At 38.3% G+C, this 22,680-nt stretch overlaps 1 protein-coding gene across 2 annotated transcripts in view; it reads right to left on the reverse strand.

Annotated features, from left to right (window-relative positions):
- The window catches only part of CDADC1 (cytidine and dCMP deaminase domain containing 1), a 45,317-nt gene that overhangs the window by 5,532 nt on the left and 17,105 nt on the right, over nucleotides 1-22,680 (reverse strand). The window contains exons 4-9 of one of the 2 annotated variants that reach the window (XR_002154353.3): nucleotides 20,741-20,918; nucleotides 13,471-14,040; nucleotides 7,893-7,942; nucleotides 4,662-4,831; nucleotides 1,931-2,120; nucleotides 762-871 (exon numbers count right to left, since the gene is read on the reverse strand). Coding sequence is in view for 1 of the 2 variants with exons in the window: in XM_003980370.6 (XP_003980419.1) it covers nucleotides 1,931-2,120; nucleotides 4,662-4,831; nucleotides 7,893-7,942; nucleotides 13,471-14,040; nucleotides 20,741-20,918 (1,158 nt within the window). In the remaining variant the exon portion in view is untranslated. The remainder of the gene's footprint in view (nucleotides 1-761; nucleotides 872-1,930; nucleotides 2,121-4,661; nucleotides 4,832-7,892; nucleotides 7,943-13,470; nucleotides 14,041-20,740; nucleotides 20,919-22,680) is intronic. The other variant, XM_003980370.6, reaches the window with a different exon arrangement.

The following is a 22,680-nucleotide window of genomic DNA, read 5'->3' on the forward strand; positions in this document are numbered from 1 at the left end:
TTTTAATATAAATATATAAGTATATGTATACACATATGTAGACAGTTTATTATTATTATTTTTTAAATGTTTTATTTATTTATTTTGAAAGAGAGAGAGCAGGAAAGGGGCAGAGAGGGAAGAAGAGAGAGAATCCCAAGCAGGCTTCACACTGCAAGCACAGAGTCTGATGCAGGGCTCGATTCCACGAACCATGAGATCATGACCTGAACCGAAACCAAGAGTCAGAGGCTTAACCGACTGAGCCAGCCAGGTGCCCTAATAGACACTTTAAAACATATCTTTTTGGTGCCTTATATGTCCCAGGCACTCTGGACTCAAACAGGAATGTAAATTTGAAATTTATAAATAGTTATATGCCTTTTATATCTACTGCAAATTCTTGTATATAAGTGTTACATTAAATGCCAGAATTATCATTAAAAATCAACATATGATTCTGGAGAGGGGATCTTTTTGCTATATAGAACACTGGGACAACTGGTAAACTTTGGCTAGAATCTGTGGATGAAATTATCAATGATAATTTCCCAAGTTTTGTGGTGGTATCATGGTTTTGTAGGAGAATCTACCATTTGAGGAAATATGTAATAAACTATTTGAGAGTGATCTGGCTATCATTTTTTTTAGTATTTTTTTTTTTTTTTTTTTTTGGGAGAGCATGAGCAGGGAAGGTGCAGAGAGAGGGGGACAGAGGATCCGAAGTGGGCTCTGTGCTGACAGCCTGACAGCAGAGAGCCCAATGTGGGGCTCGAACTCACCAACTGCAAGATCATGACCTGAGCCAAAGCTGGACACTCCACCGACTGAGCCACCCAGGCGCCCCAAGAGTGATCTGGCCACCATGTCAACAAGTTACTCTCAAACGTTTCTGAAAAAAAAAAGTTCTTTGAAGTGGTTTTGTAACTTTTCTGTATGTTTGAGATTGTTTCTAAAAAGTTTTTTAGGGGCGCCTGGCGCTGGGTGGCTCAGTCAGTTGAGTGTCGGACTTCAGGTCAAGTCACGATCTCATGGTTTGTGAGTTTGAGCTCCACATTGGGCCCTCTGCTGTCGGCACAGAGCCTGCTTTGGATCTTCTGTCCCCCTCTCTGTCTGCACCTTCCCCTGCTTGCTCTCTTTCTCTCTCAAAAATAAATAAACCAGGGGCGCCTGGGTGGCGCAGTCGGTTGAGTGTCCGACTTCAGCCAGGTCACGATCTCCCGGTCCGTGAGTTCGAGCCCCGCGTGGGGCTCTGGGCTGATGGCTCAGAGCCTGGAGCCTGTTTCCGATTCTGTGTCTCCCTCTCTCTCTGCCCCTCCCCCGTTCATGCTCTGTCTCTCTCTGTCCCAAAAATAAATAAACGTTGAAAAAAAAAAATTTTAAATAAATAAATAAATAAATAAACCAGAAAAAAAAAGTTTTTTAAAAGACTAAATAGTAAAATAAACTTCTATGTTTTCCATGAAGTATCTCAGTACTTTTTCTGAAACATCAAATATTAAATCCCTTCTATCTTTTCTAATTCTTCCCATGAGAAATGTGTCGTGAGTGCACGTGTGTGTGTGTGTGTGTGTGTGTGTGTGTGTGTGTGTGTATTTGTGTGGGTCCCTGTCTTTTGGGTAATCCTAAACTATTTTCATCTCTATTTACCACTCCAAACCAGAAGGGTGAGGAAGAGGCGGGTGAGGGATTTTCTTTTGTTAGCCACCGGGTGGCACTAAAGGGTCCACCAATTCAGGATCTGTAAGGTCAATAATGTGCAACTTGTTACGGACATGTCGATTCATAAGACAGAGATCCTAAGCTGAAAATCTGTAATTAGATGAGTAGTTGCACATAAAAATAAACTCAGTGATAATAGTTTGTTGAAAGTCTTTAAAAGCATGGGAATCACTAAAAATATTCAGCAGGGTATAGAAAGTATACTTGAAAAAAATGTGTATCTACTTACTGTAAATTTGCTAACACCCTCAAGTTCCCCAAATCTCATGTAAGAGATGTCTGCTTTCTTTTTTCCAACATCTACATCTCCTGCATAGATTTGTTTTATGCCTGCACCTTTAATTAAAGGTACACACTCATCACATGGGCACTTTGTGACAAAGATCATACTTCTTTCTTCTGGTTTTATTTCTTGACACCTACAAAAAATTTATAAGTATTAGGAAGGTAGCTTCCACAATGATAGTTATATTTTAGAGAAATCTTCAAATACTAAAACTGAGCTGCTTTTAAAACAAATTTACAGCATTATAAACAATAATAAACTTTATTCTTGCCAAATTAGTGAACATACAAAACATATAAACTCATTAAATGTTAATATACAATCTGAACATGACAATTATTATAATTAAAATTCATTTATTATTCTAAGCAATTAGTAAGATGTTCAGTATTAGATTACAAATAAAAACAGAAAAAGACAGACACTGAAAGAGAGAGGGAGAAAGGGAGGGAGAGCAAGAACAATGGATAAGTAAGAACTTTGTAATACCAGAATGAGGGGCTAGAAACTCTCCTCTTTGAGAGTTTACCATGAGAGATTAGACATTAGCTCATCATGGTAGCCAAAGGATCTAACCCTTATCTAGTATCGACTGGTTATTTAATAAATGCTTACTAAATTGATAAATTAATATTAAAATTCTGCTTTGAGTTATAGTTCCTTTATTCCCTCTCTGAGAAAGGATACTTTATTTTAACAAGCGTTTGGCTTTGACAGATTCATACCTCCGCATAAAGTAAGCAAGTAAACCCGTAATGAAGAGCACAAGGGAAAGAACAGAGCAACTGTTTGCTGAGGGAGTTTAGGACCAAGAAATGCCCTCATCTGAAGCTACGGGGATTACACTTCCTGGTTCTGTGGTTTCTGCTGCTCTCAGTCGGCTGTCCTACACAACCATCCGCCCTCCATATTCACCTCCCCAGTTCAGACTCATTCTGCTTGCCTAGACTAGGGCAACAGAATGTTATGCATCTGGTCTATTTAAATAATATACCTGCAACCTAAGTGATTGGTAGGGTGGCTCTGTCAACGCCCCTCCAACTCCCCACTTTTAAATTCAAAGTCCTCCCTTGTCCAGCCCCAACCTACTCCCACATGCTCCACAGTCCAGCCCAACTGGAACACTCATGTTCCCAAACACACAAGCATTTTCCTACTTCTAGACCATTGCTATGCCTGAAGCAAGGATGGCTTCCCTTCAGGTAAGCCTCTCCAATTGCCACAATCCTACCAGACATTCAGAACCCAGCTCAAATGCCAGCTCCTCCTTAAAGCTTTCCCCTTTCACTTCCCCTCCATCTGCAGCAGTCCATGAATTTCCACAGGACTGTGTGTTGGCATTTCCCAGAGAACCGATCACCTTGGCTCAAAAGCACTTTTCTATCCTCCTGCCGCATTATAAGCTCCTCAAAGACCCAAGCCATGTCTCGCTCAGTTTTGAACCCCCTAAGATCACTCCCTCAGTGGTAATGACTGAGGAATGTTTGTGGAAATGATCTAAATGAACACCAGAAGGAGGTGATGCCAGTTATAATCTCTCACCGTAACTATGTTAAAGCAATTCGGTTCATGATAAAATCTATATATTCCTAAGTATATGCGTTCTAGGTTTAGAAAACAAAGGACATCTTACAACTGAGAAAGTGGAAGACCCTAAGGACAAACACCAAGCAGTTTTATATTGGAGAGAGAAGGAAGACCAAAAAAAAAAAAAAAAAACAGGCTCGCTCAGCAAATTTGTTTTTTTTTTTTTTTAAATATATGAAATTTATTGTCAAATTGGTTTCCATACAACACCCAGTGCTCATCCCAACAGGTGCCCTCCTCAATACCCATCACCCACCCTACCCTCCCTCCCACCCCCCATCAACCCTCAGTTTGTTCTCAGTTTTTAAGAGTCTCTTATGCTTTGGCTCTCTCCCACTCTAACCTCTTTTTTTTTTTTTTTTCCTTCCCCTCCCCCATGGGTTTCTGTTAAGTTTCTCAGGATCCACATGAGAGTGAAACCATATGGTATCTGTCTTTCTCTGTATGGCTTATTTCACTTAGCATCACACTCTCCAGTTCCATCCACGTTGCTACAAAGGGCCATATTTCATCTTTCCCATTGCCACGTAGTACTCCATTGTGTATATAAACCACAATTTCTTTATCCATTCATCAGTTGATGGACATTTAGGCTCTTTCCATAATTTGGCTATTGTTGAGAGTGCTGCTATAAACATTGGGGTACAAGTGCCCCTATGCCTCAGTACTCCTGTATCCCTTGGGTAAATTCCTAGCAGTGCTACTGCTGGGTCATAGGGTAGGTCTATTTTTAATGTTTTGAGGAACCTCCACACTGTTTTCCAGAGTGGCTGCACCAGTTTGCATTCCCACCAACAGTGCAAGAGGGTTCCAGTTTCTCCACATCCTCTCCAGCATCTACAGTCTCCTGATTTGTTCATTTTGGCCACTCTGACTCGCTCAGCAAATTTGAAGGTGTGGAGGATCTCTGGCAATGGCCTCAGGTCAGACAGCCCAGACCAAGTATATCTGAAATTATACTTCTGAGAAGAATATTTCTTAGAATTAAAAAAAGAAAAGAAAAAGAAAGAAATTATAGCTAAAAGAAACTAATTTCAACTAACCCTTGCTACATTTTAAAGAAAAGACATGCAAACAAATTTCATACCTAAATGTCAAGGCATTCTGTTCCGCATGTACAATGTATCTGAATTTCCTTATTTCTCTGTCTTTCTGTTTATCATCCATGTGTGGGAAATCAGCATACTCGGACCCAACAGGAAAAGCATTATAACCGCATCCTATGAAGTACATGGCACCGGTTCCATCCCAACTCCTCTGTGAGAGCAAGCAAACCAACAAAGCTGAGCTGTCAACATAGAAAGGCATCTGGCAGTGTATTTAAAGCCTGGCATCACACTTTACATAACCAATTCCATTTTCTGTCACCAAAAAAAAAAAAACATACGATCCTACACCCTCCTGCTGCAACATGGTTTTATCAAAGCTAAATTTTAAGAAGTCTGATCATTTCTAACGTATAATCTCAAGGCAGTCCTTGGTGTTAGCTATTAAACACCAGCTTGTTTAATTCACAAACTGTTTGACTCGATTCAGACATCTTTCCCCAAATAAATTATAAGATCCTGGAAAACAGAAACCATGCTTTATGCCTCTTTTTTATGCCTTAAAGTACACCTATTAGAGTGCTCCACACATAACAGGTACTCCATAAGTAATTGTTAATTTTGTATATGCTCTGTGCTGTTCTACTGGTTAGCAAACCAGAAACACTGAAAATATTTTGAACAATTTCAACTATTAGACTAAAAATATGCTGTAGTGATATTGCTGGAAAATAAAAATGCACTTTCCTTTAACTTCATATTTATTGTGTATTTATTTATATTGTGTATATATATTATAAAATAATATATATACAAAATAATACATATTTAATGAATCTTTTTACTTAAGTGGATTTTTTAATTTCTCATGGTCAATGGCATATTAGGTATAACATGAATGCTTTATCAGTTACTAGAGTGAAATATTTTATACAGCATAAGTGTTTATAATAATTTAGAATATACTATAAACCACTAAATTTCAATATATTATAACTACTCATGTGATAATATCAACATACTCATTACTATGGCAGCTTGATAAAAATCATTGTTATGATGAGCCAATAAACACAAATAAAATGTTATCTCAATAATAATAATAAATTATTCTTGAGCATTTACTAAATGTCAAACATCATGCCAAGTTTTTCGTGTATTATTTCATTTAATCAATCCTCACAACAATCTAGGCAGTAGTACTATTACTTTTCCCATTTTATAGATAAGGAAACTGAGGCCCAGAGAGATTAAACTTGTCTGGGGTTATAAATGCTAGTGACATAGCCAGAATTCAAGCCCAGGTTGCTGGACCCCAAACCCATGTCTTTCCACTTTACCAGGCTACCTACCATAGATAACTTGACTGGAAACTTAAATTCTCTACAAAGCACTTGAGAACCACATGCTAAGCCAAAAGGCTGCTGGGCATTCATATCAACACAAATGAGAGTTCCAGCCATAGGCCAGGCACTGTGCTGGGAATACAGCTGCAAGCAAGACAGGGTCTTCCTGCCCTCATACACTGGAGATAAGAACCTGTGCACATAATTTCAACTGTGATGAGCATCATAAATTAGGTGCACAGAATGCTATGGGAGTTTGTGGCAGAGGAACCTATTCTATTAGGTGGTTAATAGGTGGGGCGAGTTAGGTAGAGTCAAGACATCTTTTGAAGGTGGAATTTATAGCACTTGGTGATTGATTATATATGTGTAGTAACAGGGAATGGTAATGGTGACCACTGATGAAGGAATAGGTTGGCAGGGAAGATACTGGATTATTGGCTAGGTTGAACGTGAGGGCCTTATGATACATCCAGGGAAATAGTCAAATTAGTTGCCATGAAGTCTACTGAAGAAGAATCTAGGCTCCCTACTCACCTTTCAGCTAGCCTTATAGTTACTAAGTATCTCTTGATCTCACGCCTTTCCAACCCAACCCCACAACTCTGAGGCTTCATCATCTCCTTTTTCTTAACTCCCTATTTGCTGTCCAGCCCCACTTCATTCTCCTTATGATGTAAATCTGATCAAATTATTTTCCCACTTAAAATATTCTTGGATTGCACTGTCCAATACAGTAGCCATTAGCCACATGTGGTTGGTCTGAATTCAGAAGCACTATTAAGTGTAAAATACACACAGGACTGTGAAGACTTAATACTCTCCCCAGATGCAGCATATTTTATTAATAGCTTTTATGCCAATTACAGGTTGAAATAATATCTGGAAATATGATTAAATAAAATATATTCTTGGGGAGCCTGGATGGCTCAGTTGGTTAAGCGTCCGACTTCGGCTCAGGTCATGATCTCACAGTTTGTGGGTTCAAGCCCCGCATCGGGCTCTGTGCTGACAGCTCAGCTCAGAGCCTGGAGCCTGCTTCCAATTCTGTGTCTCCCTCTCTCTCTGCCCCTCCCCTGCTCATGGTCTGTCTCTCTCTGTCTCAAAAATAAATAAAACATTAAATATATATATATATTTATTCTTAAAATTAATTCACCTGTTTCTTTCTTTTTTTTTTTTTAATGTGGCTCCTCGAAAATTTAAAATTATGTGTAACTTGCTTTTTATTTCTACTGGTTAGCACTAGAGTATCCCACTGTAGAAAGGATAAACTCTCTGCATGGTATGCAAAGTGCTTCGTGGTCCGGTCTAATTTTTTGCTACACTAACATACAGATAGTGTGCACAATACTCCACTATGCACACTACAGCACACACTACACACCAAATCACTTGAATTTTCTCAAATTCTGTCTTGTACCCTCTACCTTTGCCTCTTATTTTCCCAGTCACGCTAATTTGCTCTGCCTGATGCCTTCCTACGCATTCTTCGAGACTAATAAATAGCACCCTACCTCCTCTAAGAATATTTTACTCATTTCTCCAAGCAGTGTAGAGATTTCTGCTCCCTGCCCTCCCAGTGTCACGTTATAATTACATTTATATGCCAGCCCCTTTTTCGTTCCCCCGTCTCCATTAATAGACTATTTAAGGCCACCAAGGGCAGGAAACGTGGTCCTTACCTCCCCACTGTTCATCGTGGCACAGTGCCTACCCTGTGGAAAATGTTTAATAAATGTTTGCTAAATCAATTAATCTACCTAGACAATTGTTGGGGGAATGATCAAATATTTATCGAATTTAACAAATGCACCAAAATGAAATATTAACCCCAATGGATCAATAAAATATAATGCACGTAAGATTGAACTAGGTTTAAACAAAATCAAGGTTAAATGTTTAAAGAACTATTTTCATACTTACAGATTTTCCTTCTGCCCAAATGACTGCTCCAACTCCAGTTTTATGATCCTCTGAAAGATAAATGTCATTTAACACAGCAAAAATCAGTGATTTGTTAGTTTCAGAAATACAAGTTTCTAAAAACAGTACATAGTATTGAAACATAATTCACAATGTAGCAGCAATCCTTGATATCTTCACTAACTATAGAAATAAATACTTTTTTATTACTAAATAAATTTGTGTAGTAAAAGTTTACCACTAAAGTAAATACTTTCAGGCATGGATATGGGAACCAGGTACTAAATAACCATACAGTGTCATTACCAACCCAATCACACAGGATCTATATGCTGAGCTCATTACAATGGCAGTGCCCACAGTCAGATCACCGCAAAGCTGTAACCAGAACTGGGGGTAATTTTATAGATTCTCCACCAACAAATCAGTCTCTAAAAGACTATTTCTAACAGATGATGAAAATGACTTAAAAAGAAGTTTCTGAACTAATGAATTTAATGTAACAATAATTCACAACAATCAAATCTGTCTTCTAGCATTTTTTATACTCTAATCATGGAAAATACATTTTATGGAAATATTGTTGCTAAGAAATAAAGCTCAAACTTATAATACAAACAAAAGCAAGTTTTATGGGCTTTCATACCTATATGAAAGTCCTTTTCCTGACCTTCAGAGTTTATCTCAATGGGAAAAGAAGGTCAACTTAGTGAATGATGCTCATTTCTAAATCAAGTGGCAGAAGTTATAAACATAAGGTTACAATTTCCCTGCAGAACCAAAACCTCTACAACAAATAAAGCTGTAGTTTTTAAAACCATGAATCTGAAACAGAAAGTTTTAAAAAACCAAAATAGAAATGCTGCATATCAAGGATTTACTTTTTCCTTTTACTAATACAAAGATAAGTTTCAAATTTCTAAAGACAATTATAGAGTAATTATGAAAACCACAGTATTTATCAAAATCTTAATAAGGGACTGATGTGGTTAAGCAGGTACATTTACACAGAAACAGTAACAATCTGGGAACTTACTCTAGGGCATTTTCATATTGGTAAGGATTAAATGAAACTGTAGTTTCACTCCACAATTTCCTAAAAGTTAATCCCTCCAATGATAACTTCATTCCATCTAGGTATTAAAAACTAGTTTGCCTTACAAATAAGTTAATTTTTAAAACTTACGATACTATGATAAAATTCCCCATCTTCAGTTCAAGCAAGCTCAAGTTTTCACAATTATATCACAAAGCATTTGTGTAATTTATTTTAAGCACTTTTTACCCATTATCTCATTTTTACCGTAAAGGTAAAGCAGATAAAATTTCCTTTTCTAGATGAGAAAACAGGCAAAGTAATCAAGTGACTAAACTTTAGCCCACTAAATGAAATCTACCCCTCCCTTTGACATTAAGAATTTCGTAACAGGGGCGCCTGGGTGGCGCAGTCGGTTAAGCGTCCGACTTCAGCCAGGTCACGATCTCAAGGTCCGTGAGTTCGAGCCCCGCATCAGGCTCTGGGCTGATGGCTCAGAGCCTGGAGCCTGTTTCCGATTCTGTGTCTCCCTCTCTCTCTGCCCCTCCCCCGTTCATGCTCTGTCTCTCTCTGTCCCAAAAATAAATAAACGTTGAAAAAAAAAAAAAAAGAATTTCGTAACAAAGATTTCCCTTTATTGAATGCCCAAGTGGGACAATGCTGAAAAGTTCCTGTATTCATGAAATTTATAGTCTGAAGTGGGAGACAGACAGGAAGCACCCATGTGCTGTGCTTGTGGTAGAATGGAAATGAACCCCATGCTGAGGAATGGAGGGTATGGGAAGGCTTATTCTACAGTGGAGATTCATGGAAGAGATTTTGCTGTAAACAAAACTTTGTTCCTTCCAAGACGTGCAGAGTATAACATAAGAGTGGAAAAGAATATAATTATGGCTTTATGCTCATTTCTAAGGCAGGTGGCAGAAGTTATAAACGTAAACCAAAACCTTTAAGTAAAACTATCCTTAATACATGTACAAACCTGAAACAAAAAATGAGAGACTGAAATAGAAATTCTTCATATGAAGAGTCTATTTTTCCTACCATCAACACTAAGTATTTTTCATGTTATGTTTTTTTTAAGTCTCAGGAGCCACTTTTTCTGTTTCAGTCTGGGGACAGACTAAACCTTGTCAGGAGGGGAAAAATGTAATTTTCCCTCAGTATGTGGCTCTACTGCCTTTCTAAGTTTAGTTAAACCAACAGAATATTCTTTTCTATGTCTCTTAAAATCAGAATAAAATTGTATCCATGTTAGATGGAGTAGATTTCACACAGCTCCAAGGTCGGATGACAGATGAGGTAATTTCTCAAGAATCTTTTCATGTCTGCAATTTGTACAGACGTTGCTCCCCATAATCTGCTCATTCACAGGTTTTCTTTCTCTGTATACCTTGAAGGAGAAGGCCAACTTATTATATTCACTGAGCCAAATTTCTGAGACTCCAATCACCAAAAGTCAGAGAACTCTTCAGCCCACGATTCTGGAACACAGGTGTGGTTATTTTAGCTCCAGATTCTGTGGTCATGTCAGCATTTGCCCAAGTGTGGTCCACAGCCACTTCATCAGAATCACTGCATGTTTGTTAAAAGGAAGACTCCTGACTCCCAGGGAAACCCCCTGAAGTGACCTCTCCAAAGACTTCAGCCAGGGCTCAGGAACCCACATTTTTCATGAGCATCCCCTCTGATTCATAGGCAGAGAACCAAGTTGAGAACCAACCACCAAGTTATGATCTGAAACAGTTAACTTTCATAGCTTCTCCAACCTACTTTCATCATCAATGTTGTGGTTCAGGAGGAAGGCATAATCCTCAGCTTTGAAAAACACTTAGTCTAAGGGAAAATGGGACCCCCAAAAAAGATTTAAAAATCACACTTAAATCAGGTAGACAAGATGCAATGCCCTCCTCTTTTTTCCCCCTCTCTAGAGTCTAAATGAATTTTGTCACGTTTTTGCTACCTTTAATGACACCTCCATGGATCCTATTTATTCATCATTTAAAATACAATTATTAAGTACCAGCTTCTCAATTACTTTTAGAAGTCTGTTGTTAGAGGTTCTGGAATTCATTTCACTCATATTTTTAAATAAAATGGTTTAATGAAATGATGTCTTCACCTATGGAGTGAAATAAAATCAAAGTAAACTGAACAGTGTGAAATTAAAAGCCTGAGTTGTTAGGACACTCCATCGGGGGCTATCTACCTTGCCGGACTGCCCTCAGTGTTAAATAAGATACATATATAAATTGCCCGGCTCTGTGCCTGACATATTCTAGGTGCTTAAAAAATTGTTACTGTTATATAGGTCCAGTATTTCTCATCTGAAGTCCCTTTTATCAAGGTTTGTTTTTTTCTTTTTTTACAGCTTAATGTACTTATTTCATGGTCACACCTAACCAAATATTTAGTGCAAATATTCATACATTCTACTCCACATGTATGTGTTTGATTATAATGCACTGTGCCAGACCCCCTGGAATGCTGTCATATACAATACATGTACCATATTACTTTCTAAAATCTGAAAAATTCTGAACTCCTTTTCATCTGGCTCCAAGAATTTTGGATAAGGGATTGTGGACCATTTAACTTTGGATATAAAAAGATTTCCTTTATCCACTCAGCACATCATGCTGAGCATTAGTGCTAAGGAAAAACTGTCCCTTCCCTGGGAGAGCAGAGAGTGGAGTGGAGTGCATGACAGAGAGTTGCATCCTATTCAAGATTTGGGCTCCAGGCAAAAAAGCCATCCACAATAAAAAAAATTAACCTGTAAAAATCTTTTAAGTTACCCATCAAGAGCAGAAGCACAACTTCATGTACAAAACTCCGCACAGAAATAGTAGATACATTTATAGAGTATCTTATAAACAACATAGATGCAAATTTCTATCTATGCATTACTGCACCTTTACACACTGGAATCCTACATGGCACGATGAGATGTTCTCCTATGAGAAGAGGTACTGAAATCAACTAAAAGAACAGCAGATTCCGATCTCCCAGCTTACGCGCACCCTGGAATCAACTGAATTCTAATTAGCAAAGGAGAATTAATTAGTGAATTATAGCTTTAACAGCTGTTCCCATTTATGTTTCTGCCCTTCCAGTATGGTTTAGAGAAAAATTATTTACAAGGCTGGTTTTGGCAAAGAGACTAAACGTGCAGCCCACAATACAACATAATTACATTAAATCAGTCTTTTACATAATTGTTTGGAGTCATATAGCTTGTGCCTATAGTAGAACCACATTCTTTAATAAGAGTTGAGTGATTATTAACCCTGCTGAATGGCAGAATCCCTTGCAGAACTTTAAAAATTCATAAGCCTAGGCCACACCCTTAGGAAGCTCTGTTCAGTAGGTCTGGGTTGGAATTTGAGCATTTGGACTTTTAATAAAACATTAATTGTGATTCTGAAATGCGGTCATTGAAGATCTCCATTCTGCTGAAAGTACTTTGATTGTGGTCTTTGTTTAGAATATACTGCAGACCAGTGGTATTTGTATGGACCTTTTCTTAAGATTTTCTTTCTTCTTCTTTCTTGGGATAAGCTAAAAAAATCCTCCATTCACCAAATCTTACTCTACTGCTCCTCCTGCCTGTATTTTTCCTCCTTATTTCAAAGTCACATTTAAAAAAGTGATCAAGATTCTACTTTGAAAAATCTTACATCTGGTAAGATGTGAAAACATTGTTCTATAATTAGAAATACAGATGCCATCTTTTATCACAATAAAGAAAATTCCCAATAGTATCCTTTTTCACATATACACTCATGCACAGCTTAATAAAGTTAAAAATGTTTGATTTCTCAACTTGCTGATGGAAGACATACCAGCAATGGGAAGAATTTGTCATTATTCCTTTACTTTAATTCTGTTATTTTGAGTTCATTTTTTATTATAAAGATTTTCAAAGTTTTTATTAAATACCGAATACACTGGGGCGCCTGGGTGGCTCAGTCGGTTAAATGTCCAACTTCAGCTCAGGTCATGATCTCGCAGTTTGTGAGTTCGAGCCCCATGTCGGACCCTATGCTGACAGCTCAGAGCCTGGAGCCTGCTTCGGATTCTGTGTTTCCCCCTCTCTCTGCCCCTCCCACGCTCATGCTCTGTCTCTCTCTCAATAATAAATAAACATTAAAAACATTAAAAAAAAATACCAAATACATACAAAATACTGAACAGTTAATTAAAAATGAATGATTTTTGGTTCTCTTTCTCTTTTTGTCCCATCTCTAGTGGAGAGCTCAATGAACAATGAGAACACAAAAGCAGGAAGAAGAAGGTCCTACATAATCAGGCCCTGATTTATAAATGTAGCACTGAATATAAGGCCGCAAGGAATCCTAAAACTGCTCTGAGTTGTCTACTCAGGGGTCTCGCTAACTTCTACACATATGACCAGCAAAACTTCAGTACTAAGAAAGAGTAAATGAACCCTACCATGGATGACATGAATACCATTTTACTTCTGAGACAAATACAACCCAATCAATCAGCCCCAATTTATGCACTAAGCATGTAACTCACCAGTTCGATATGCCAATAACCTGGCCTGAACCATGCAGTGCCTTGCAATTTCTTGTGGCAAACTTTGATTGTGAATTTCATTAATCTGTTCGGTATTACCACAATAAAATCCGTAGTGCTTAAAGTTGGGCACACTGGAAGCTACTGTGGCCAAAAGGAGGATAAGGTCTTTCATGTTTTGCCTTAGATTGCTAAAGTATGGATTTTCACAGAGGTTCTCCAAACCTATAGTCATCAGTATTTGCTTATGCATGTCTTCATTTGGAACCAAAAATAACATTTCAAATTCTTTTATTCTTTCTTGTTTACATTCAGAATAAAAGTCAACGTTAGCATCCGGCAGTGTTTTTGCAATTTTTTGAATAAAGTCACATTTGTAAGAGGTCTCCTCTACAAACTGCACCATATAACACACCAAAGGCTGAAGTAAGACACACACGTGGGCCCGACTGTTTGACTTCAATCTTTCCACTGCTTTGGCATCTAACTTCGCATCTTCAGAACTAGAAGCCTCAGTAAGCAAACTTATTTCTGGATCAGCAGGCCAGTATGAAATTCGGTTAACTCCAGCTGAAATACAAAATATGAAAGGTAGTTATCAGACACATGCTGAAGTTAAGGTTTTCATGATAAATCCACCATATCACTGTGGTAGATCCAGAGGTCCCAATATAATAAATGTCCATTATGAAGTCAATTTTAATATAGGCAGAAGGTTGGCAAACTATAGCCCATCGGCTAAATCTGTCCCATTGCCTGTTTTTGTACAGCTGGCAGGTTTAAGAATGGATTTTATAGTTTTAAATAATTGCAGAAGGTCAAAAGAATAGTATTTTATGACACATGAAAATTTTATGAAACTCAAATTCAGTGTCTATAAATAAAGTTTTATTTGAAAACAGACTCACCCATTCATTGACATAGTCTCTAGCTGCTTTTGCACAACAATGGAGTAGCTGAGTTGAATATCTGTACAGACACCATATGGCCTGCAAAGCCTAAAATATTTACTATCTAGCCCTTCACAGGAAAAGATGGGTGATCCTTAACAAAGCTCATGGAAGATACTTGTGGAATCACTGGCTTTGCCAAAGTGTGGTCCCAAAGCCCAGTGCCAGGACTAAATACCAGAGTCCTACAAGTAATCAAGTGGCTGCTTTTAGAAATATCAGAGCCAACAACTGATACTGTCCAGAGTTTGTACTTGAAATAAACAATTCATCCATATATGAAAAATGTACCTATGCTCTGAATTCTTCCTCTGGGAAGCTACTCTAAAAAGTTATTCTAAACAGAAACAGAAAAAATTCATGCATGCATATATTTAGTGCAGCACTGTTTAAAACAGTAAAAATACAGAAAAAATCTAAATGGCTAAAATAATGTGAGGGCAACAGTGTATGTGTGTGCGTGTGTTGGGGGGGATGGGGAAACAATATTAATTTTTTTAAGTCCACAAAATTAAAAACAAAACAATAAACTAGAATTTTCAATCAATGTGACAGTAGGTTAGTAATCTTTAATATACAGAGAAGATTTTAATTCATTAACAGCACATATGAATTGACAAGAATAAGGCCTCGAGAGGCAAAATGATATGATCGGACAATTTACAAAATAGAAAACAAAACTAGATTACAAACAGATGAAAAGAATATTTTGCATTTGAGAGGGACCAATGAGATGCCTTATACAGGGTACAGCATTAAGCATTCAAATGTTCATTAATTAATTAGTCGTTTACAAAGATATTTGTAATATCTCCTGCAATTTCAGCTAGGAGACTTTTTACGATTGTGCCCAGAAGCGAAAAGACAGATGGCCCATAGCGTGTCCTACATTCAAAGTAACAGATGAACTAAAAAGTCTTAGTTGAACAAGCGCACATTTCTATCTACTCCCTGCTACTCCTGAGTCTTACTGTGGTTTGGGTTATAAATCAATTCTGAAGGCCTCGGAGCTAATATTAGAAGTTTCCAGTGGCTGCATTTCACCTTCCCTCTGTTGGAGTTCTCATAATCCATTTCCTACTCAGTAGTGATAGTCAATCTTTCATCTAAGCATCTGGTTGCTTCTAGTAATCCTGACTTAAGGAGAAGAGAGGATGACTAGTCTTTGGACAAATGTTCATGTACCAGTGGCAAATGCTACAGCAGAGGTTTTCAGATTTGTTGGTTTGTTTCAGACTCTGTTACACTCTTAAAATTAATGAGAACCCCAAAGAGCTTTGTTTATGTAGATTGTACCTACTGATATTTACTGTATCAGAAAATTCAAACAAATTTCAAAAAATATTTATTAATTCATTAAAGGAACAGAGAACCTACTATATATTAATATAAATAACAGTTTAATAAAAACAAAAACAACATGTATTTCCCAAAACAGCAACAAATACTAGTTGAAAAGAATGGCATTGTTTTAAATGTTTACAAATTTATTATTTAGCTTAACAGAAGATAGCTGGGTTCTCAAATCTGCTCCTGCTTTCAATCTGTTGTCATAGGTTTTCACTGAAGTATATGAAAAATATCCAGCCTCACAAAGATGTGTAGTTGAAAAAGGAGTATTTTAACAGCCATTTCAGGTAAGTGAATATTCTTCTTTCATATTACATAGAAGTTTGACAAGGGATAATTTCTTAAAGGTTAGTTACAATGTGGAATCTGAAATATAACAACAAACTTTTTGTATAATTATGCTAAAGTCCATTGGTTTATTGTGCACTTAGAATGGCACTTTCGCTCATGCATGACTTTGTAGCATCATGCATTGGTCATTTGGAAATACTGGTTTACTGATTTTACAATATTAAAAAAAAGTTCTATTCATTAATATTATCATCACTGATATCACATCAGAAGAGTCTTTAAGTGTCGGGAAGCTACATGTTGCTCATGATGGTGGATATGAGTTTTTCAAAATTCTAATTTTCACTTGAAGACTCAACTTTTTTTTAAGTTTTATTTATTTTGAGAGAGTGCATGCACATGAGTGGGGGAGGGACAGAGACAGAGGGAGAATCCTAAGCAGGGCTCAAACGCATAAACTGTGAGATCATGACTTGAGCCAAAACCAAGAATTGGATGCTTAATCAACTGAGCCACCCAGGTGCCCCTTGAAGACTCAACTTTTATTATTGGCAACAAATACTATCCGTTGCTTTGAGAGAATACTGCCAAACAGCCAAGTGTAAAGAATTAGTTTGTTAGTTCACAGTGTTCAATGAAAAAAGTGGACAATTCAGTTCATAACATAAGCATAAAGAGTTAGGGGTTTCCAGAAAAAGAAAGAGAAGTCATTTTAGGCCCCTAGCTCTGCTCCTCAATCTATGCCTTACCAGCTCTAGTCTCCCTAGCACACTTCTTGCAGAACTTCCTAAATCAGAATTACAAAGAAATGCAAAAGGATTTAAGGGGTGCCTGGGTGGCTCAATTGGTTAAGAGATTAAGCCTCTGACTCAAACTCAGGTCACGATCTCACGGTTTGTGAGTTCAAGCCCCGTGTGGCGTTCTGTGCTGACAGCTCAGAGTATGGAGCCTGCTTGGGATTCTGTGTCTCCCTCTCTCTCTGCCTCTCCCCCGCTCGCACTCTCTCTCTCTCTCTCTCTCTCTGTCTTTCTCAAAAATAAGCAAACATTAAACAATTTTTTAAAAAATGCAAATGATTTTAAGGGAACAAAGGGAATGCAAAAACTAACAATCTCTACCAAAATAGCCTAATCATTTCAGTCACAATAATTCAGTGGTAAAAACTCACAGTGCTGTTTCAAAAGTAAACAAGGCCCTGCACTCCCTAACAGAGATAAGCCCAAGACCCCATCCAGCTGATACCAGCTCTCAGTGCTTGCCCATAGCCCCTTATTTGCTGCAAATAGTTTCCTTTGTGTGACAACTCCACCAAGGATCTGCCTCATAAACTCCAGTTAGTTTGGATACAATAACTCAAACAGCTGCACCCAGTAAGTGGTTTTCCTTCAGGCAACCTTTATACTCAGGTTTGTAGGGCAAGTGCTTTAGGCCCACCTCCTATTTTTTTCACACCGAATATTAAAAAGATGTGTACTCAAGGGTTGGGATTTAATAAAATTAATAATTTTTACTGTTTCATCACAGACATTCTTACATGAAACTCTCTTTTTTTTTAAAGTTTATTTATTTATTTATTTATTTGAGAGAGAGAGAGAGAGAGAGAGAGAGAGAGAGAGAGAGAGAGAGAGAGAGAGAATGAACAAGCAGGGAAGGGGCAGAGAGAGAATCCCAAGCAGGCTCCATGCTGTCAGCACAGAGCCTGATGCAGGGCTCGATCTTACCAACTGTGAGATCATGACCCGAGCCAAAATTCATTCAGACACTTTACCAATTTGAGTCATTGAGGCACCGCATGAAACCCTCTTTTTTAACTCCAAGTTTGTGGCCTTGAAGAGTACAAGGACTACTATCAGCTTGATTCATACTACGGCAACAGTAGTTTTACTCATCATTGTTTTGGTTCTATTAGTATAAATGTAGTATCATTATGAAAACAATTTTATCTTGTGGACCATCAAGAATCCAAAAACCACATTTTGAGAACCACCATGCTTTAGAAACGTTTCCTTTAACTGACTTAATAGTATTTGTAATGAAAATAACTTCATTATAGCATGGGGCTAAACCATGACCCTTCCCAAGATAAAATATATAAGCCTACGATAACCGCAATTTTATTTATATATGGGCTTAATACTAACACGAAACCACTTCCATGGTAGGTCCTTCCTGATTTTCCACACTTCATTTGTTTTGCCAGGTTCAAACGTCTTAAATCAAAGACTAAGACGTGAAGCAGTGGTGAGTTACTTGCACTCCCCTGTCTTTCTAATTCTTTCCTTCTAATTCTGATTCTCTAACAGCTCTGAGGCTATTAAGAGTGCTTTCAGCATAGTCAGCTTAGCACAAAACACAACTATGTTTTATTCATTTTTCTCCCTTGACTCTAGGAGAGATCAGTCAACACATAATTTGCTCTTTTCACATTCTTTTCTTTCTATATCAATGCCACCATCTCCACCTATTTTATACCACATTTACACCCAGCCTAATGAGCTCTCAACCTCCTATCTTTCCGTGTTTCAATTCAGTAAAAAAAAATTCAAAAGTAATAATAGAAATTTTAATCATGTTACATCCTGCTCAAGAAGGTTCAGTGGCTCCATATTATTAATAATAGGGTTTATAGGTCAATTAACACAAGTGACCTAAGTAAAATGAATATCCAATCTGCACAATCAATTGGTAAAAAAAAAAGAAAACGGAAAAGCTGTCCCCACCTCTCTCATACCTATCTCTCTATTCTTAACAGCAGGGAAAAGACTATAGAATCCAGTGGTATCTGTGCTCTACCTGCTTGAATACTTGCTGCGGGCCAGTAGGCTCTAGCCATGTGACCATTTCTTCCGGAAGTGCTTCCACCTGTAGCTCAAGGGCACTGCCTTTACTATGGATCTGGTCTTTAGTCTTAAGACTTTCATGTAAATAAAAATAGCTCTCCCTCAAAACAAGTGTAGGAACTCTGTTCTATAAGACAAAGCCCAAAGACCATACAGTTTTTCAAAGTTCTCCACTAAAGTCCCAACCTATCATTTTAAACCATCTGCCACTATTCTTACCAATAATAATTCTCCATTTCAAACCACTGACTCCCAAAACCTTGCTTCTCACAAACTGATGACCTCACATGTGCTGTCCCCCTCACCAGGAATGTGTTCTTCCTCCTCTACATCTGACCCATCAAGATCCAGCTTAAGCCCCAGCCTTTCATCACATGCCAACCTGCATGGGTCACTATTTTGCTTCTGAGTTCAGGTATTACTTAACAGCCTCTATCACTCATTTGGTATTTGATGTGTTACATTAAATTGTAACACAAATAACCCAAACAGCAACTTGAAGAAGAGGATTAATAACTATGTAAGCCCTTTTATTTCTCCCCAGAAGTTCTCCAAACCCATCTTTTTGGGTTTTTAAGGAGGCCTCATTACAGAGGCACAACTGATTAAATTATTGACACTGGTAACTGAACTCAAACTCCAGTCCCTCTTTCCTTCCGAAGAGGTCTGAGGAGTGAGGTTGAGATTTCCAACGCTCTAGTCACCTGGTTAGCTCCCCTGGCAACCAGGCCCCCATCAGTGGAGTTTCCCAAAAGCCACTTCTCTAACAAAGTCAGGTGTGTCTGAAGGGGGCTTGTCAGGAATAACAAGACACCTGTATCACTCTCATTACTCCAGAAATTCCAAGGCTTTTAGTCGCTCTGTGCCAGGAATGGGATGAAAACCAAATATATAATTCATATTCTCAGTTAAAATATCTCAGTTAAAATATGTAAAAGATATAATATTTTTTAAATGGGAGAATGCTCTGCATACTTACCTGGCTACAAAATAGAATCATAAGGGGCACCTGGGTGGCTCAGTTGGTTATTTTGGTTCAGGTCATGATCTCATGGTTCATGGGATTGAGGCATGCGTCGAGCTCCATGCTGAGCACAGAGCCTGCTTGGGATTCTCTTTCTTCCTCTCTCAGTCCCTCCCCTGCTTGTGTGCATGCACTCTCGCGCTCTCTCTCTCTCTCTCTCTCTCTCTCTCTCTCAAAATAAATAAATAAACTTAAAAAAAATAGAATCATAAGCATAAAGAGCTTTAGTGAGTGGTCTGATGTAGCAGAGATAGTTAAACATTAATCATCTGTGCTTCTCCTTCTGAAGTACAGAACAATCATTGGGAGACAGCCGCTCAGCCAAGAACTACAGAGCCCACAGTGGATGTGAACAGAAAGGCCAGCGTTTTTGGGGGGAAGGCATGCCTTCTCTATGCTCTGTCTCGGTCGGCCTCTGGATGCAGAGGACTCAAGGCTCTAGAAGACAACAGTAGCAATGTGACAGAAGATGCCAACACCCGTGAATCAGCCACACGGAGAAAAGCTGCCTGTTGTTCAGCAGCACCTGTGCTGGACTATTACATGGGTGATAAAGGTCTAGTATATTAAGCCACTGAAATTTTGGTGTTTGTTATAGCAGCTAGCATTAGTTTACTAACACATGAAGAATCATCTAATTAGGTAGTAACAGGGCAGAGACCAGATTCATGTTTTCTGACACTGTTTACAGTGTACCAACTGTATTCCGATATGTATTAATAGTTCTAAATTATCTCAGTGGTGTGAAAGCAATTTATCTTGATTATTCTTAGATAAATACTATTAATCCCCAACCAAGCCTTATCTACACTTACCATTTACAATCATTTTCAAACAAGCAGAACATGGTTTTCTGGAAAAATAAAGATCACAGTTTTTCAGCCTTGACCCATGTTTTATAAGAGCAATTTTCCCAGCATGTAAATCTTCACTAGAACAATGGAGACCAACAATTTTCGTGTTTTTCACCACCACAAGGCCAGTTCTCTTCACCTACATTAAGATAAAAAATAATAATGTATTAGTTTTAACGTCTGTTAAAAAAGAGACAACAGCCTCCAAATGGAGTCACTTGTGCTAACCTCCTGTCATCAGACTGAGGCTTAATACCTAATTGCAGTTTCATCCTCTCCCAGTAATACAATAACCGGTCAGACTTGAATTTCCTGGTCAGCTAGTGAGAAAATCCACCTGGTGGACTCCCTCAGTCCCCCAAAGAAAGGTGACCTTGACTGAAACAATCCACTTTTTTTGCTAGTAGCTTCTTTTCCCCACCCCTTCTGCTTGCAGAAGTCTTTCGTTTTCACAGCTCTGCAGATTTCCTCTCTACTTACTCGATGGGATGCTGCCCAATTCATGAATCATTGAATAAAGCAAGTAGATCTTTAAATTTACTCAGTTGAATTTTTTTTTTTTTTTAACAGATTTGGTGGGAGCATTTGGATCCAAAGGAAAACTTTCAATGGCTTCGGGGACAACAAGAAACACAAACGTGATACCCTCGAGCCCTTTGAGTTCTCTGTCCTTCTTGCCATTTCTAAGGGCCACACAGTAAGTTCCTCTTGGTTCTGAGCTCTGCTCTCTTGGCACTGAGCTCCTAATCTGATTGGCTTTCCAGTCCAAAATTCCCCATTTGACTGGAAATCCCAGCCCTTGATTAGCCCCCAGAGTCCACACTGGGAACTCCTGGTTCAATCTATAGCTTCCTGTTGCGTGGAATTCCAGGCTATGGTCCCCATTGGTTGAGATTTGGCCGTGGTGTGTACTGGCCCGTCTCTTGGCCAGGTTGGGGGAACACCTTTTGGTTCCTGCTGGTGCATTAAGGTGAAAATGTCTGTCTCATTTTGTGTCGATAAACTCTATTGCTGATTGGAATCCTGGAGACCAAAAGTTGCAAAATTGGTAGACATGGTTCAGCACTTAAAAGCTATTAGCTGACCACCTAACCCTAAGATCCCTGTGGTAGGATAAGACAGTTGTTACGTTAACACTAGGTCGCCCACTAACCTCAGCAAATTTTGGTGCAACTAGGCACAGTGTAAAACACCACACAATCCCCAACCCAGCAGCATGTCCTCTTAGGCATTAATCTGCCTCTGAGAAACCCACTTAGCTTAAAAAAGAAAAAGAGAGAAAGGGATCCTTAAATTCCAAAGCATACCACCTCCTGGCACACTTGCTTATTTTAAGTCTAAAAACTATAATCCAGGAAGCTATAAACATTTACAAAATGACAAAATCTTACTAAGCTTATTTCGTGTCCTTAAGAAGTTGGCTTGGTAACCATCAGTTTGGGGGCCCCAAAATATGGCCAGACAGAAATGTGGGTTGTACCCCATTTACCACTAGCTATGGCTGGACAGAAAATATGGGTTCAACTCCATTTTTGGATAGGGTCCTAGCAAACTGCTATAAGCCCTCAGGTAAATTACAACCTAGAACACAATGAACATTATGAGGAATGGTCAAATTAGTTAAGATCATTCAAAAAGTAAGAGTTCCTAAATCAAACCAACAGGATGGTAAGCACCTGTTTTAACCTGCATGCAGAAGCCTTCAAAAGGCTTCAAAAATCCAAAATACCTTCATTGAAAGATTTGTTGCAAAAGGCTCATGAAAAATTAAAAGCACAAAAGGTACATAAAATAAGACTGTAAGACTGAGGTAACTCCTGCCGTTCCCCTCTATCCTCCCTTATCTGAGTACTCACTTCAGTAATCCTGAGTCATCTTTCCACTCGGAGAAGACTGCAGCA

The sequence above is a fragment of the Felis catus genome, chromosome A1 (assembly GCF_018350175.1).
Source record: "Felis catus isolate Fca126 chromosome A1, F.catus_Fca126_mat1.0, whole genome shotgun sequence".
In the NCBI taxonomy this organism is placed as follows: Eukaryota; Metazoa; Chordata; class Mammalia; order Carnivora; family Felidae; genus Felis; species Felis catus.